General features: G+C 44.7%; 1 protein-coding gene across 1 annotated transcript in view; it reads left to right on the top strand.

The window, feature by feature from the left end:
• The first annotated feature begins 3656 nt into the window (after positions 1-3656).
• The window catches only part of LOC125506655 (anaphase-promoting complex subunit 5-like), an 18401-nt gene continuing 4528 nt past the window's right edge, over positions 3657-17529 (top strand). Inside the window, exon 1 of the mRNA XM_048671422.1 lies at positions 3657-3796. Within this exon, the coding sequence (XP_048527379.1) occupies positions 3657-3796 (140 nt within the window). The remainder of the gene's footprint in view (positions 3797-17529) is intronic.

Here is a 17529-nt window from a genome sequence, read left to right as displayed (position 1 = left end):
CCGAAGGCAAGATCTCTGTTGCCAAGAGTGGATCCTTTCTAGAGAAGGAGTTTCTCTTGAAAGAAGTGAGTGGGAGGAAAGTAGAACTTGATGAGGTAATTGTACCTTCTCTCGGATTGGAAAGTAGCACATCACTGAAATCAGTTCCAGTGATGCCTACAACAATTAGTGAGGAAGTTAATGATGATGATCATGAAACTTCAGATCAAGTTACTACCGGACCTCATAGGTTAAACAGAGTACGATCCACACCAGAGTGGTACGTTAATCTTGTTCTGGAAGTCATGTTGCTAGACCATGATGAACCTACGAACTATGAGGAAGCGATGATGAGCCCAGATTCTGACAGATGGCTTGAGGCCATGAAATCTAAGATAGAATCCATGTATGAGAACAAAGTGTGGAGTTTAGTGTACTTGCCCGATGATCGGCTAGCCATTGAGAATAAATGGATCTTCATGAGGAAGACAGACGCTGATAGTAGTGTTACTATCTACAAAGCTCGACTTGTCAAAAAGGGTTTTTCACAAATTCAAGATGTTGACTATGATGAGATTTTCTCACCTGTATCGATGCTTAAAGTCTGTCTGAATCATGTTAGCAATTGCCACATTTTATGAAATCTGACAAATCGATATCAAAACTCCATTCCTTAATGGATTTATTAAAGAAGCATTGTATATGATACAACCAGAAGGTTTTGTCAATCCTAAAGGTGCTAACAAAGTTTGCAAGCTCCAGCGATCCATCTATGGTCTGGTGCAAGCATCTCGGAGTTGGAATATACGCTTTGATAAGGTGATCAAAGCATATGGTTTTATACAGACTTGTGGTGAAGCCTGTATTTACAAGAAAGTGAGTGGGAGCACTACAACATTCTGATAAGTATATGTGATTGACATATTGTTGATCGGAAATAATGTAGAATTTTCTACAAAGCATAAAGGAGTGTTTGAAAGGAGTTTTTTTCAAAGAAAGACCTCGGTAAAGCTGCTTACATATTGAGCATCAAGATCTATAGAGATAGATCAAGACGCTTGATAAGTTTTTTCAATGAGTACATACCTTGACAAGATTTTGATGTAGTTCAAAATGAAACAGTCAAAGAAGGAGTTCTTGCCTGTGTTGCAAGGTGTGAAGTTGAGTCAGACTCAATGCCAGACCAATTCAGAAAATAGAAAGAGAATGAAAATCCATTCCCTATGCCTCAGTCATAGGTTCTATGAAGTATGTTATGTTGTGTACCAGACCTATCGTGAACTTCACCATGAGTTTGGCAAGAGGATACAATAGTGATCCAGGAGTGGATCACTGGACAGCGGTCAAAATTATCCTTAGTGGAATAAGGAAATATTTCTCGGTTATCGAGGTGCTAAAGAGTTCGTCGTAAAGAGTTACGCCAATGCAAACTTTGACACTGATCCGGATGACTCTAAGTCTCAATCTGGATACATATTGAAAGTGGGAGCAATTAGCTGGAGTAGCTTCGTGTAGAGCATTGTATACATAGAAATTTGCAAAATACATACGGCTCTGAATGTGGCAGACCCGTTGACTAAACTTCTCTCACAAGCAAAACATGATCACTCTTTGGGTGTCAATCACATAGCGATGTGAACTAGATTATTGAGTCTAGTAAACCCTTTGGGAATTAGTCACATGAAGATGTGAACTAATCACGTAAAGATGTGAACTATTAGTGTGAAATCACATGATGATGTGAACTAGATTATTGACTCTAGTGCAAGTGGGAGACTGAAGGAAATATGCCCTAGAGGCAATAATAAAGTTGTTATTTATATTTCCTTATATCATGATAAATGTTTATTATTCATGCTAGAATTGTATTAACCGAAAACTTAGTACATGTGTGAATACATTGACAAACATAGTGTCACTAGTATGCCTCTACTTGACTAGCTCGTTGATTAAAGATGGTTAAGTTTCCTAGGCAATAGACATGAGTTGTCATTTGATGAATGGGATCACATCATTAGAGAATGATGTGATTGACTTGACCCATTTCGTTAGCTTAGCACTTGATCGTTTAGTATATTGCTATTGCTTTCTTCATGACATATACAAGTTCCTATGACTATGAGATTATGCAACTCCCGAATACCGGAGGAACACTTAGTGTGCTACCAAACGTCACAACATAATTGGGTGATTATAAAGGTGCTCTACAGGTGTCTCAGATGGTCCTTGTTGAGTTAGCATAGATCGAGATTAGGATTTGTCACTCCGATTGTAGGAGAGGTATCTCTGGGCCCTCTCGGTAATGAGCATCACTATAGGACTTGCAAGCAATGTGACTAATGAGTTAGTTGCGGGATGATGCATTACGGAACGAGTAAAGGGACTTGCCAGTAACAATATTGAACTAGGTATTGAGATACCTACGATCGAATCTCGTGCAAGTAACATACTAATGACAAAGGGAACAACGTATATCGTTATGCGGTTTGACCGATAAAGATCTTCATAGAATATGTGGGAGCCAATATGAACATCGAAGTTCCGCTATTGGTATTGACCAGACATGAGTCTCGGTCATGTCTACATAGTTCTCGAACCCGTAGGGTCCGCACGCCTAACGTTCGGTGATGATCGGTATTAGGAGTTTATGTTTTTTGATGTACCGAAGGTAGTTTAGAGTCCCAGATGTGATCACGGACATGACGAGGAGTCTCGAAATGGTCGAGGCATAAAGATTGATATATTGGATGACTATATTCAGGCACCGGACGAGTTCTGGGGGTCACCGGATAATTATCGGACTGCCGGGGGGTTATCGGAAACCCCCGGGGGGGGACTAATGGGCCAACATGGGACATGTGTGAGAGAGAGAGGAGGGGGCCATAGGGCTGGCCACCCCCCCTTGAGGAGTCCGAATTGGACAAGGAGGGGCGGCGCTCCCTCTTTCCCTCCCTCTCTCCCTCTCCTTCCTTCCCCCTTCCTCCTCCTAGTTGGACTAGGAAAGGGGGGGTCCTACTCCTACTAGGGGGAGGACCCCTCCCCTCCTTTGCGCGCCCCAAGGGCCGGCCGGCCTTCCCCCTTGCTCCTGTATATATGGGGGCAGGGGGCACCCTAGAACACAACAACAGACATTGTCTTAGCCGTGTGCGGTGCCCCCCTCCACCATAATCCACCTCGGTCATATCGTTGGAGTGCTTAGGCGAAGCCCTGCGCCGGTAGCTTCATCATCACCGTCATCACGTCGTCGTGCTGACGAAGCTGTCCATCGACACTCAGCTGGATCAAGAGTTCGTGGGACGTCACCTAGCTGAACATGTGCAGATCGCGGAGGTGCCATACTTTCGGTACTAGGATCGGTCAGATCATGAAGACGCACGACTACATCAACTGCGTTGTCATAATGCTTCCGCTTACGGTCTACGAGGGTACGTGGACTACACTCTCCCCTCTTGTTGCTATGCATCACCATGATAGATCTTGCGAGTGCGTAGGATTTTTTTTGAAATTACTGCGTTCCCCAACAAATATCTGGATCTATTTAAGTCTCCCTCCTTAAGCTTTGCTGGCTCATCTGCTTTAGAGATGGCAACCCCCCAATCCACGAACCCCGATCCCCATTCCCGCACCCCCTTCTTGAAAAGATGACACCATGGGAACGCTTTGTTAAGGCCCGTACGATGGTTGCGTCCCCCCCTCCCGAGCGCCGCCGCCTACGCCAAGAGTGCCGCGGCATCCGCATTGAGCGCGGCCGCTTCCGCCAAGAGGGCGTCTACGGCAGCCGACAGGGTAGCTGCAGCAGCCGAGACGGCTGCAGCTGGTACTGCGACGGAGGCTGCCAACGCTGAGAGAGCTCGAGCTGCCGTCCGTGCTGCTGATGTCGCCCTGGCCCGGGTCGAGGCCATCCACACCAAGATCGAGGATGCACACGCCAAGATATTCCAGGCCACCTCGGACTGCAGCATGCAACCCATGTCTGAAAGGGCGACAGTGGCCATGGAGCACCTGCTTCCTCATGAGGTCGCCGAGCGGGAGCTGGAGATGCAGGAGGCGGCGGAGATCGAGGAGTGCCAGGAGGAGGAGTTGCGCATGGCCGAGGTCGAGAGGTCGAGGTAGAGAAGAGTCTGTCCGTCGAGGAATCGGCGGTGGAGTACCAATGCGAGCTCTGACGCAGCCACTACTACGAGTACTACAACCGTGAGGGCGGCGCCGAGGACGAGGATGCGGTCGACTTCAGCAGGGGGGACGCGGAGTCCACCAAGGGCGGCATGTCGCCAGGACAAGTCATCGACGTCTCATCTCACACCGGCGATGCATGATACGTCTCCAACGTATCTATAATTTTTGATTGCTCCATGCTATATTATCTTATGTTTTGGACATTATTGGGATTTATTATTCACTTATATATTATTTTTGGGACTAACCTATTAACCGGAGGCCTAGCCCAGAATTGCTATTTTTTGCCTATTTCAGAGTTTCACAGAAAAAGAATATCAAATGGAGTTCAAACGGAATGAAACCTTCGGGAACGTGATTCTCGGAACGAACATGATCCAGAGGACTTGGACCCTACGTCAAGAAATCAAAGAGGAAGCCACGAGGAAGGGGGAGCGCCTACCTGCCCAGGCGCGCCCTCCACCCTTATGGGCCCCACGTTGCTCCACCGACGTACTCCTTCCTCCTATATATACCTACGTACCCCCAAATGATATATACCTACGTACCCCCAAATGATCAGAAACGGAGCCAACAACCTAATTCCACCGCCGCAACCTTCTGTACCCACGAGATCCCATCTTGGGGCTTGTTCCGGAGCTCCGCCGGAGGGGGCATCGATCACGGAGGGCTTCTACATCAACACCATAGCCTCTCCGATGATGTGTGAGTAGTTTACCTCAAACCTTCGGGTCCATAGTTATTAGCTAGATGGCTTCTTGTCTCTTTTTGGATCTCAATACAATGTTCTCCCCCTCTCTCGTGGAGATCTATTCGATGTAATCTTCTTTTGCGGTGTGTTTGTTGCGACCGATGAATTGTGGGTTTATGATCAAGTTTATCTATGAACAATATTTGAATCTTCTGAATTCTTTTATGTATGATTGGTTATCTTTGCAAGTCTTTTCAAATTATCATTTTCGTTTGGCCTACTAGATCGATCTTTCTTGCAATGGGAGAAGTTCTTAGCTTTGGGTTCAATCTTGCGGCGTCCTTTCCCAGTGACAGTAGGGGCAGCAAGGGACGTATTGTATTGTTTCCATCGAGGATAACAAGATGAGATTTTTATCATACTGCATGAATTTATCCCTCTACATCATGTCATCTTGCTTACGGCGTTACTCTGTTATTATGAACTTAATACTCTAGATGTATGCTGGATAGCGTTCAGTGTGTGGAGTAATTGTAGTAGATGCAAGCAAGAGTCGGTCTACTTGTCTTGGATGTGATGCCTATATATATGATCATACCTAGATATTCTCCTAACTATGCTCAATTCTATCAATTGTTCAACAGTAATTTGTTCACCCACCATAAAATAATTTTGCTCTTGAGAGAAGCCACTAGTGAAACCTATGGCCCCTGGGTCTATTTCCATCATATTAATATTCCAACACTTAGCTATTTCTTGCATCATTTTTATTTTACTTTTTTTTACTTTGCATCTTTATCATAAAAATACCAAAAATATTATTTTATCATATCTATCAGATCTCACTCTCATAAGTGACCGTGTAGGTGTGAGGGACTCGCGCGTAGCTTCCTACTGGATTGATACCTTGGTTCTCAAAAACTGAGGGAAATACTTACGCTACTTTGCTGCATCACCCTTTCCTCTTCAAGGGAAAACCAACGCAGTGCTCAAGAGGTAGCAAGAAGGATTTCTGGCGCCGTTGCCAGGGAGTCTGCGCAAAAGTCAACATACCAAGTACCCATCACAAACCCTTATCTCCTGCATTACATTATTTGCCATTTGCCTCTCGTTTTCCTCCCCCCCACTTCACCATTGCCGTTTTCTTCGCCCCCCTTCCGCTTAATCTTGTGTTACCATGTGCCTTCTTTTTGCTTGCATCTTCGCTTGCTAAAAGATCTATGGATCCTCATCCGCTTGCCAATCTTTTTAAGAGATCCAATTATGATGAACCAATTGCTAGTGAGTTTTGTGCACTAGATTATCTTTATGAGGTTTTGCTTGAAATCCGTGAATTTTAAAATTGTGATGAAATGCTTTATGAAGTGATTCACGATAGATCTCTGAATAAAAAGCATGATTGCAATGATTTTACTATAAATTCTCTTGATGTCAATTGTGCTAATAATATGCAAAACCCTAAGCTTGGGGATGCTAGTTTCGCTATGTCTACTACTTGTTGCAATGATCATGATTGGGGTGATTCTTCTTATGATCTTGAAAATTTATTTAAGCCCCATGATGAATATGAGATTGATAATAGAGTTTGCAATAATATTGATAGTTGGTTTGGAAGATTGTCAACTTTAGATCCCACATATTTGGAGAATGTTCAATCCTATGATTTTTTTATAAAAGTGGGTTTGGAGAGGTCATGACTTTAGCTAATGTTAATCCCACTATTTTGGAAGAGTGTCAACTTCGCATGCATGTGGACCATGTTGAGAATATGTTATGTGACAGCTATATTGTTGAATTTGCTTATGATCCTACATTTAATTATTATGAGAGAGGAAAATATGGTTGTAGAAATTTTCATGTTACTAAATTACCTCTCGTCATGTTGAGATTGCTATCGTCTCTTTCATCATCCTGCCATATGCTAGTTTTTGCTTGCCTTGATAATTTGTTTGCTTATAAAATGCCTATGCATAGGAAGTATGTTAGACTTAGATGTGTTTGTCACATGCTATTTGATGCTCTCTTTGTGCTTCAATTCTTGTCTCTCATGCGAGCATCATTAAAATTATTTATGCCTAGCTAGGGGCGTTAAACGATAGCGCTCGTTGGGAGGCAACCCAATTTTATTTTTAGTATTTTGCTTTTTTCTTATGTTTAGGAATAAATATTTGTTCTGTCCTCTGGTTAGATGTGTTTTTATGTTTTAATTAGTGTTCGTGCCAAGTTAAACATATAGGATCTTCTTGGATGATAGTTATTTGATCTTGCAGAAATTTCCAGAAACTTTCTCTTCACGAAAATAATTGTTAAAAATCAGCAGAACGTGATAAAACCTCGATTCCCATTTCTTATGATAAATAAACAAATTTTCTAGTTCTTCCTATTTTGGCTGATTTTTTGGAGTTCCAGAAGTTTGCGTTAGTTACAGATTACTACAGACTGTTCTGTTTTTGACATATTCTGTTTTTCGTGTGTTGTTTGCTTATTTTGATGAATCTATGGCTAGTAAATTAGTTTATAAACCATATAGAAGTTGGAATACAGTAGTTTTAACACCAATATAAATAAATGATGAGTTCATTACAGTAACTTGAAGTGGTCTTTTGTTTTCTTTCGCTAACGGAGCTCACGAGATTTTCTGTTGAGTTTTGTGTTGTGAAGTTTTCAAGTTTTGGGTGAAAGATTTGATGGATTATGGAACAAGGAGTGGAAAGAGCCTAAGCTTGGGGATGCCCATGGCACCCCCAAGATAATATAAGGACACTAAAAAGCCAAAGCTTGGGGATGCCCCGGAAGGCATCCCCTCTTTCGTCTACTTCCATCGGTAACTTTACTTGGAGCTATATTTTTATTCACCACATGATATGTGTTTTGCTTGTAGCGTCTTGTATCATTTGAGTCTTTGCTTTTTAGTTTACCACAATCATCTTTTCTGTACACACCTTTTGAGAGAGACACACATGATTCGGAAATTATTAGAATACTTTATGTGCTTCACTTATATCTTTTGAGTTATACAGTTTTGCTCTAGTACTTCCTTATATCTTTTAGAGCACGGTGGTGAATTTGTTTTATATAAACTATTGGTCTCTCATCCTTCACTTAGATTATTTTGAGAGTCTTAAATAGCATGGTAATTTGCTTAAATAATCCTAATATGCTAGGTATTCAAGATTAGTAAAAACTTTCTTATGAGTGTTTTGAATACTAAGAGAAGTTTGATGCTTGATCATTGTTTTGAGATATGGAGGTAGTGATATTAAAGTTGTGCTAGTTGAGTAGCTGTGAATTTGAGAAATACTTGTGTTGAAGTTTGCAAGTCCCGTAGCATGCACGTATGGTAAACGTTATGTAACAAATTTGAAATATGAGGTGTTCTTTGATTGTCCTCCTTATGAGTGGCGGTCGGGGACGAGCGATGGTCTTTTCCTACCAATCTATCCCCCAAGGAGCATGCGCGTAGTGCTTGGGTTTTGATGACATGTAGATTTTTGCAATAAGTATGTGAGTTCATTATGACTAATGTTGAGTCCATGGATTATACACACTCTCACCCTTCCATCATTGCTAGCCTCTTCGGTACCGTGCATTGCCCTTTCTCACATTGAGAGTTGGTGCAAACTTCGCCGGTGCATCCAAACCCCGTGATATGATACGCTCTTTCACACATAAACATCCTTATATCTTCCTCAAAACAGCCACCATACCTACCTATTATGGCATTTCCATAGCCATTCCGAGATATATTGCCATGCAACTTTCCACCGTTCCGTTTATCATGACAAGTTCATCATTGTCATATTGCTTAGCATGATCATGTAGTTGACACAGTATTTGTGGCAAGGCCACCATTCATAATTCTTTCATACATGTCACTCTTGGTTCATTGCATATCCCTATACACCGCCGTAGGCATTCATATAGAGTGATACCTTGTTTTATTAACGAGTTGTAATCATTGAGTTGTAAATGAATAGAAGCGTGATGATCACCATTTAATAGAGCATTGTCCCAAAAAAAGCGAAAGGCCAAATAAAAAAAGAAGGCCCAAAAAAAGGGACAATGCTACTATCCTTTTACCACACTTGTGCTTCGAAGTAGCACCATGATCTTCATGATAGAGAGTCTCTTGTTTTGTCATTTTCATATACTAGTGGGAATCTTTTCATTATAGAACTTGGCTTGTATATTCCAACAATGGGCCTCCTCAAGTGCCCTAGGTCTTCGTGAGCAAGTAAGTTGGATGCACACCCACTTAGTTTCTTTTGTTGAGCTTTCATACATTTATAGCTCTAGTGCATCCGTTGCATGGCAATGCCTACTCCTTGCATTAACATCAATCGATGGGCATCTCCATAGCTCATTGATTAGCCTCGTTGACGTGAGACTTTCTCCTTTTTTGTCTTCTCCACATAACCCCCATCATTATACTCTATTCCACCCATAGTGCTATATCCATGGCTCACGCTCATGTATTGCATGAAGGTTTATAAAGTTTGAGATTACTAAAGTATGAAACAATTGCTTGGCTTGTCATCGGGGTTGTGCATGATGAGAGCATTCTTGTGAGAAGAAAATGGATCATGACTAAAGTATATGATTTTGTAGGGATGAACTTTCTTTGGCCATGTTATTTTGAGAGGACATAATTGCTTAGTTAGTATGCTTGAAGTATTATTATTTCTATGTCAATATTGAACTTTTATCTTGAAACTTTCGGATCTGAATATTCATACCACAATTAAGAAGAATTACATTGAAATTATGCCTAGTGGCATTCCACATCAAAAATTCCGTTTTTATCATTTACCTACTCGAGGACGAGCAGGAATTAAGCTTGGGGATGCTTGATACGTCTCCAACGTATCTATAATTTTTGATTGCTCCATGCTATATTATCTTTTGTTTTGGACATTATTCGGCTTTATTATTCACTTTTATATTATTTTTGGGACTAACCTATTAACCGGAGGCCCAGCCCAGAATTGTTGTGTTTTGCCTATTTCAGAGTTTCGCAGAAAAAGAATATCAAACGGAGTCCAAACGGAATGAAACCTTCGGGACGTGATTCTCAGAACGAACATGATCCAGACGACTTGGACCCTACATCAAGAAATCAAAGAGGAAGCCACGAGGAAGGGGGAGCGCCTACCTGCCCAGGCGCGCCCTCCACCCTTATGGGCCCCACGTTGCTCCACCGACGTACTCCTTCCTCCTATATATACCTACGTACCCCCAAACGATCAAAAACGGAGCCAAAAACCTAATTCCACCGCCGCAACCTTCTGTACCCACAAGATCCCATCTTGGGGCCTGTTCTGGAGCTCCGCCGGAGGGGGCATCGATCACGGAGGCTTCTACATCAACACCATAGCCTCTTCGATGATGTGTGAGTAGTTTACCTCAGACCTTCGGGTCCATAGTTATTAGCTAGATGGCTTCTTCTCTCTTTTTGGATCTCAATACAATGTTCTCCCCCTCTCTCATGGAGATCTATTCGATGTAATCTTCTTTTGCGGTGTGTTTGTTGAGACCGATGAATTGTGGCTTTATGATCAAGTTTATCTATGAACAATATTTGAATCTTCTGAATTCTTTTATGTATGATTGGTTATATTTGCAAGTCTCTTCGAATTATCAGTTTTGTTTGGCCTACTAGATTGATCTTTCTTGCAATGGGAGAAGTGCTTATCTTTGGGTTCAATCTTGCCGTGTCCTTTCCCAGTGACAGTAGGGGCAGCAAGGCACGTATTGTATTGTTGCCATCGAGGATAACAAGATGGGGTTTTTATCATATTGCATGAATTTATCCCTCTACATCATGTCATCTTGCTTAAAGCGTTACTTTGTTTTTATGAACTTAATACTCTAGATGCATGCTGGATAGCGGTCGATGTGTGCAGTAATAGTAGTAGATGCAGGCAGGAGTCGGTCTACTTGTCTCGGACGTGATGCCTATATACATGATCATACCTAGATATTCTCATAACTATGCTAAATTCTGTCAATTGCTCAACAGTAATTTGTTCACCCACCGTAAAATACTTATGCTCTTGAGAGAAGCCACTAGTGAAACCTATGGCCCCCGGGTCTATTTCCATCATATTAATCTTCCACACTTAGCTATTTCTTGCGTCGTTTTTATTTTACTTTTTTTACTTTGCATCTTTATCATAAAAGTACCAAAAATATTATCTTATCATATCTATCAGATCTCACTCTCGTAAGTGACCATGTAGGGATTGACAACCCCTTATCGCGTTGGTTGCGAGGATTTATTTGTTTTGTGTAGGTGCGAGGGACTCGCGCGTAGCCTCCTACTGGATTGATACCTTGGTTATCAAAAACTGAGGGAAATACTTACGCTACTTTGCTGCATCACCCTTTCCTCTTCAAGGGAAAACCAACGTAGTGCTCAAGAGGTAGCAATGCATAGGCCAGCGTAGTGCCGGATTTTTGATTATGCGTACTTAAACTTTGTTTCTAATGCTGGTCTTTTGTTAGAGCAATGTTTAGGTCAATTGGCTCTGTGTAATTACTAAAATTGCTCGATTCAGAAAGTGTGGTCTGTCTGTTGTACGCTCTTTTGTGTGCCCAAATTAGCAAGCGATGTTAAATTATGCAATGACGTACTCGGGGAAATTTCCACCAAAATTTGAATTAACAAACTCCTCCCATGCGCGTAAAGTAGAAGAATTTCTTGCGATGCACACAATCGTTCAAAGTGAATGGTCTGGCAGCACCGCGCACGTTCAAAGTGAATGTGCCCATGCCTTGAGACCAAAATTTCAATTATCAAACTCATCCCATGCGCGTAAAGCAGAAGAATCATTTGCGATGCACACAATCGTTCAAAGTGAATGGTCCGGCGGCACCACGCGCAAAGTTTCCCTCCACATTTCCAAAATTTTGGCCTATCGCCAAAAATATCTACCCCCGCCCCCTTCCCCAACCCCTTTTCTCCCCGACCACAAGTCACATTTCTCCTGTTTCCTCCTTCCTTCCTTACTATGCTATAGCCGCTTCCTAGCTCTCGCCGTCTCGCATCCTACCGCCGGGCTCGCCATGGTCTTCTTCAAAGACATCTCCAATGGTTCCTCCTCCGATGACTACTCCTTCACCACCCGGGTATGCCTCTCTTCTCTCTCTTGGGCTATGACTTGGAATGAACGATTTTTACCCGGAGGTCGATTTGAGTCGTTTCTTCCTCTTGTAGCTCCTGAAGACCATCAGTGGCAACGAATGGAGCAGGGTGGCTGAAGATCTATCTGCTGGTTGTCACCATCAATCTCCATGCGTGAAGCTACTTGTGTTTGATTCTGTGGACACTGGGAGGAAGTTTCTGGCATGTGCAGAGAAGGTTAGACCCTCTTCTGTTGTTACAAATCATTTGTTAGATGCGATTCAGAAACTGTCACAGTCCCAACCCATTCATACCACACCTTGAACCAAACGCATCCTAAGACAGTGTCACAGTTTGTACCTAGTATCTTAAATTGTTGCCATCTCATCAGCGGTACCGTTAGAAAATTATTTGGCACCATTTCAGCAGTTTGTGCAGCCAACTGTGGTCCACACATCCGAGCAGCCAAGCAGTAAAATACTAAATCTTTATGGCACGAAGGAACTGGGCATCGGAGCAACTACGTGCTCCGGAGTCCGGGTCCCTGTTTTTTTTCCGCTGCATCGGCTCGCCAGTTCAGGGCACAGGTGCGAGATGTAGCAACAGTTGTCTTTACACAAGTTTTGGCATACATATTGGACGGCCTTAGTGCTATTAGTTCTATGTTACTAAATTTGTGCATGTACACACCTGTTAGTATCAATTTGCTGTCATCCAAACACTGTCGCTATGTTGTTGCAGTTATACTTACCTTCCTCATAAAATGTTCTATTTGTTATTTATTGTACATGAGTAAGAACTTGTAGCGCCATTGTAGTTAAGTATAGCTTTTGATGTTCCAGAATTTGGTTGTTGTCTCAGTACCAATTATTTCGTTTGCACATTGATCTTTTTGAGAATATATGTCATAATTAACATGTTTCTTCAGTTTTTCAAAATAAACATTGGTGATTTTCTATGTTTCTATAAACCCATTTCCCCTACAATTGTTACTGATCTAGTGTTAAATATTATAGGATGAACCGAAGTGTTCTTACTTGGAGTGGGTTGATCAAGAGCGGCCACAGTCTTTGAAGATGTGCCTAACGAAGCTCTGGAGCATGTATGAGGAAGTGAACACACGTAGGCTTAGAGAAAGTCTTGTCAACGCTAAAGCATACTTCAAGATGCCGGATAAAAAGTTGAAGGTGGAGAATGAGCTCAGATTTTTTTAAAGACTTTGCTAAGATCGTGTTGGCGAAGGAGGAGGCACTTTCCCAGTTGGCCCGTGCAAATAGGGGTTCTTACTGAACTAAAAGCAGAGGTAGATAAGATGAGCCTGGATGATCTCGATTAGGGAAATGAATACATTGTTCATATGAAGTTGAACTAGCTATATGGTGTATTGTGCTGTTTTCATGTAGCTACCATACTGTGATGTTATAATATATTTATGTGCATGATATGAAATTGGCAAACAGTTGTTTGATATGAAATGTGAATTTGTGTAATACTGGAATTATTAAAGCGGGACTATTTAACATGTCCCTTCCAGGGGCAGGCTGCGGAATAGTATGAGAAACAGGTATACTGCTCGTGATAGAGACCACCTGGGAGTTCCATAATGCAGCGTAGCTTTCCTGCTTCCCTGGTTCTTGCATCGTTTGTGCGGCAGTTGTATTGCCGAACAGGTCTTCCGAAGTGTGGAGTCCTGAAAGTAAGAGAGAATGAAGAAATTGGCAGCCCCTAGTGCGGTTTAAGCCGTGTTTCGGGCGTGCCGTGATGGTGCCCCTCCCCCTGTGCCCATGGTATTTCAAGAGCGTAGTTATGTACGCGAAGCACTGATTTCGCTATTTCGCGAGGGCTGGGGTTGGGGCCGCATTGCTACGCCTGCTCCAAACGTGCCAGGAGGTCTTGTTGTAGGTTACTCCAGGCGCGCTTGACAGTGTCCGGATGTTTAACGGCCGGACTGGATAACTGCCTTGAGAGGCTGCTTTGTACTTCCGCTGCGAGGGCCGCCATGTGCTCCTCCGTTTGGAGGGAGCGTTCGGTGTTTCCATTGACCGTGATCACACCTCGAGGGCCTGGCATCTTGAGCTTAAGGTATGCGTAGTGCGGTACCGCATTGAACTTTGCAAATGCGGTTCGCCCAAGCAGTGCGTGATAGCCACTGCGGAACGGGACTATGTCGAAGATTAACTCCTCGCTTCGGAAATTATCTGGAGATCCGAAGACCACTTCAAGTGTAACTAAGCCTGTACAGTTGGCCTCTACACCTGGTATGACGCCTTTAAAGGTTGTTTTGGTGGGCTTAATCCTCGAGGGATCTATGCCCATTTTCCGCACTGTATCCTGGTAAAGCAGGTTCAGGCTGCTTCCGCCGTCCATAAGGACTCTTGTGAGATGAAAACCGTTAATAATTGGGTCTAGAACCAATGCGGCGAATCCGCCATGACGGATGCTAGTGGGGTGGTCCCTTTGATCAAAGGTGATCGGGCAGGAGGACCATGGGTTGAACTTTGGGGCGACTGGCTCCATCGCACGCTTCCGCTCCCTCTTGGGGATGTGCGTTGCGTATATCATGTTCACCGTCCGCACTTGTGGGGGGAAACCCTTCTGTCCACTGTTGTTCGGCGGCCGGGGCTCCTCCTCGTGGTCGCTATGCAGCCCCTTGTCTCTATTTTCGGCATGTAACTTTCCTGCTTGCTTGAACACCCAACAATCCCTGTTGGTGTGATTGGCTGGCTTTTCGGGGGTGCCATGTATCTGGCATAAGAGGTCGAGTATGCGGTCCAAACTGGACGGGCCCTGAGTATTTCTTTTGAATGGCTTTTTCCGTTGACTGGATTTATAGCCTTTGAACCCGGCATTGACTGCCATATCCTCAGAATTATCACTGTTAATGCGGCGCTTTTGCTTGTTGCGACGCGTCCTTCCACTGTTGTCCTTGGTATCCAAATTACCAGGGTTCTTGGTCAAGTTATTGCTACAAGCCAGCCAGCTGTCTTCTCCCGTGCAAAAGCGGGTCATGAGCGTCGTGAGTGCTGCCATAGGTTTCGCCTTTTCCTGTCCAAGGTGCCGGGCAAGCCACTCGTCACGGTTGTTATGCTTGAAGGCTGCGAGGGCCTCTGCGTCCGGACAGACGACTATTTGATTTTTCATTGTTAGGAACCGTGTCTAGAATTGCCTGGCCGATTCCTCTGGCTACTGAATTATGTGGCTTAGGTCATCGGTGTCTGGTGGTCGCACATAAGTGCCCTAGAAGTTGTCAAGGAATGCGCCTTCCAGGTCCTCCCAACAACCAATTGATTCTGCAGGCAAGCTGTTAAGCCAATGCCGCGCTGGTCCTTTAAGTTTGAGTGGGAGGTACTTGATGGCGTGTAGATCATCACCGCGGGCCATGTGGATGTGAAGGAGATAATCCTTGATCCATACTGTAGGATCTGTAGTGCCATCGTATGATTCGATGTTCACGGGTTTGAAACCCTCAGGGATTTGATGATCCATTACTTCGTCTGTGAAGCATAGTGGGTGTGCGGCGCCTCTATATTGGGCTATATCACGACGCAGCTCAAACGAGCTTTGTCTATTGAGTTCGGCCCGGCCGGATTTATTATATCCGGAGTGACGATCAGCGTCACGTGCTGCGGGGCGGCCGCACGATCCGTAGATCGATCTTGTTTGCCTTGCCTTGTCCTCCAATATATCTCGCAGGTCAGGCGCATTTTCCCGTGCCTTAGTGTATTTTGAGCGGCACCGGGGTGCGGCTTGAGTGGAGGGCCGAGAGGCCTCTCTATCACGGCCACGAGGTGGCCGGTCGGCCATGTCATGCGCTGGTGATGTGGGTGCTTCCTCCTCTAATCGGGGTAGCAACCTGCATTTTGGGTAGCTCTTGGAGGGGCGTTCAAGTTCATACTCTTCGGCCGCAAGAACTTCAGTCCATCTGTCGGCTAGCAAATCTTGATCAGCCCTAAGCTGTTGCTTCTTTTTCTTGAGGCTGCTTGCCATGGCCATAAGCCTGCGTTTAAAACGCTCTTGTTCGACGGGATCCTCTGGCACGACGAATTCATCATCATCAAGGCTTGCCTCATCTTCGGAGGGAGGCATAGAGTTATTGTCCTCGACCTCTCTGTCTGCCGCTCCCTCACGAGGGCTGGCTTCTCTATCCTCCTGTGCTAAATCTTGCTAGAGGGGGTATTCTTCGGCGCTATCTGGAGTGTTATTATCTCCTGTGCCGGAATCACCGTTTTTATTTTGGCGGGATTTAGAGCGGCGCCGCTGACGCCGGCGTTTAGGCTGTTTCTTCGAGGGGTCATCCCCCGCTATTCCTTCGCCATCTCGTTCTTTTGGGGTATCCACCATGTATATATCATATGACGAGGTGGCTTTCCAGTGCCCTATAGGTGCTGGTTCTTGATCGTCTCCTGCATCGGCGTCCATACCGTCGATGTCTTCAGAGTCGAAGTCGAGCATGTCGGTTAAGTCATCGACAGTGGCTACGAAGTGGGTGGTGGGCGGGCTTTGAATTTATTCATAGTCCGTATCCCAACCTTGCTGACTGTAGTCCGGCTAGGGCTCTCCTGATAAAGAGAGATACTTTTGTGACTTCAGAATGTCGCCAAAGGGCGAGTGCTAAAAGATGTCCGCGGCGGTGAACTCCATCATCGGCGCCCAATCGGATTCGATCGGCAAAGGCGCGGAGGGCTCGGAGTCCGGAGAGGAGTTCGGCCCCTCGGAGTAACGGGTCTTGCAGAGGACATGGCTAGTGTTCGGCTCAATCGCCGTAGAGATTGCAGCCCCCGAGGCGGTGTCCAACCATCCATCCTCGATCAGCGCGGTTGGCTCCGAATTAAGGGCCGGAGCTGATGCGGGTGCGGCCTCCAAGGCACTGTTCGGTGGCAGAGCTAGATCGTGCTCATCGTGACTATGCGGTGCGGCCCGCTGTGGCTCGAATCCGTCGTAGATCAAATCTCCGCGGATATCAGCCGTATAGTTCAAGCTTCCAAATCTGACCTGATGGCCAAGGGCGTAGCTTTCGATCTGCTCCAGTTAGCCAAGCGAATTGGCCCGCAGTGCGAAGCCACCGAAGATGAAGATCTGTCCGGGGAGAAAAGTCTCGCCGAGGACTGCATCGCTGTTGATGATCGGAGGAGCCATCGGGCCTAAAAGCGACGACACAGAGGAACTCTCAATGAAAGCACCAATGTCGGTGTCAAAACCGGCGGGTCTCGGGTAGGGGGTCCCGAACTGTGCGTCTAGGCGGATGGTAACAGGAGGCAAGGGACACGATGTTTTACCCAGGTTCGGGCCCTCTCGATGGAGGTAAAACCCTACGTCCTGCTTTATTAATATTGATGATATGGGTAGTATAAGAGTAGATCTACCACGAGATCAAGGAGGCTAAACCCTAGAAGCTAGCCTATGGTATGATTGTTGTTGTCCTACGGACTAAAACCCTCCAGTTTATATAGACACCGGAGAGGGTTAGGGTTACACAGAGTCGGTTACAATGGTAGGAGATCTACATATCCGTATCGCCAAGCTTGCCTTCCACGCCAAGGAAAGTCCCTTCCGGACACGG

This window comes from Triticum urartu, chromosome 5 (assembly GCF_003073215.2).
Source record: "Triticum urartu cultivar G1812 chromosome 5, Tu2.1, whole genome shotgun sequence".
Classification (NCBI taxonomy): Eukaryota; Viridiplantae; Streptophyta; class Magnoliopsida; order Poales; family Poaceae; genus Triticum; species Triticum urartu.
Note: the sequence above shows the minus strand (reverse complement) of the source record. Positions and strands in the feature narration are given on the sequence as shown.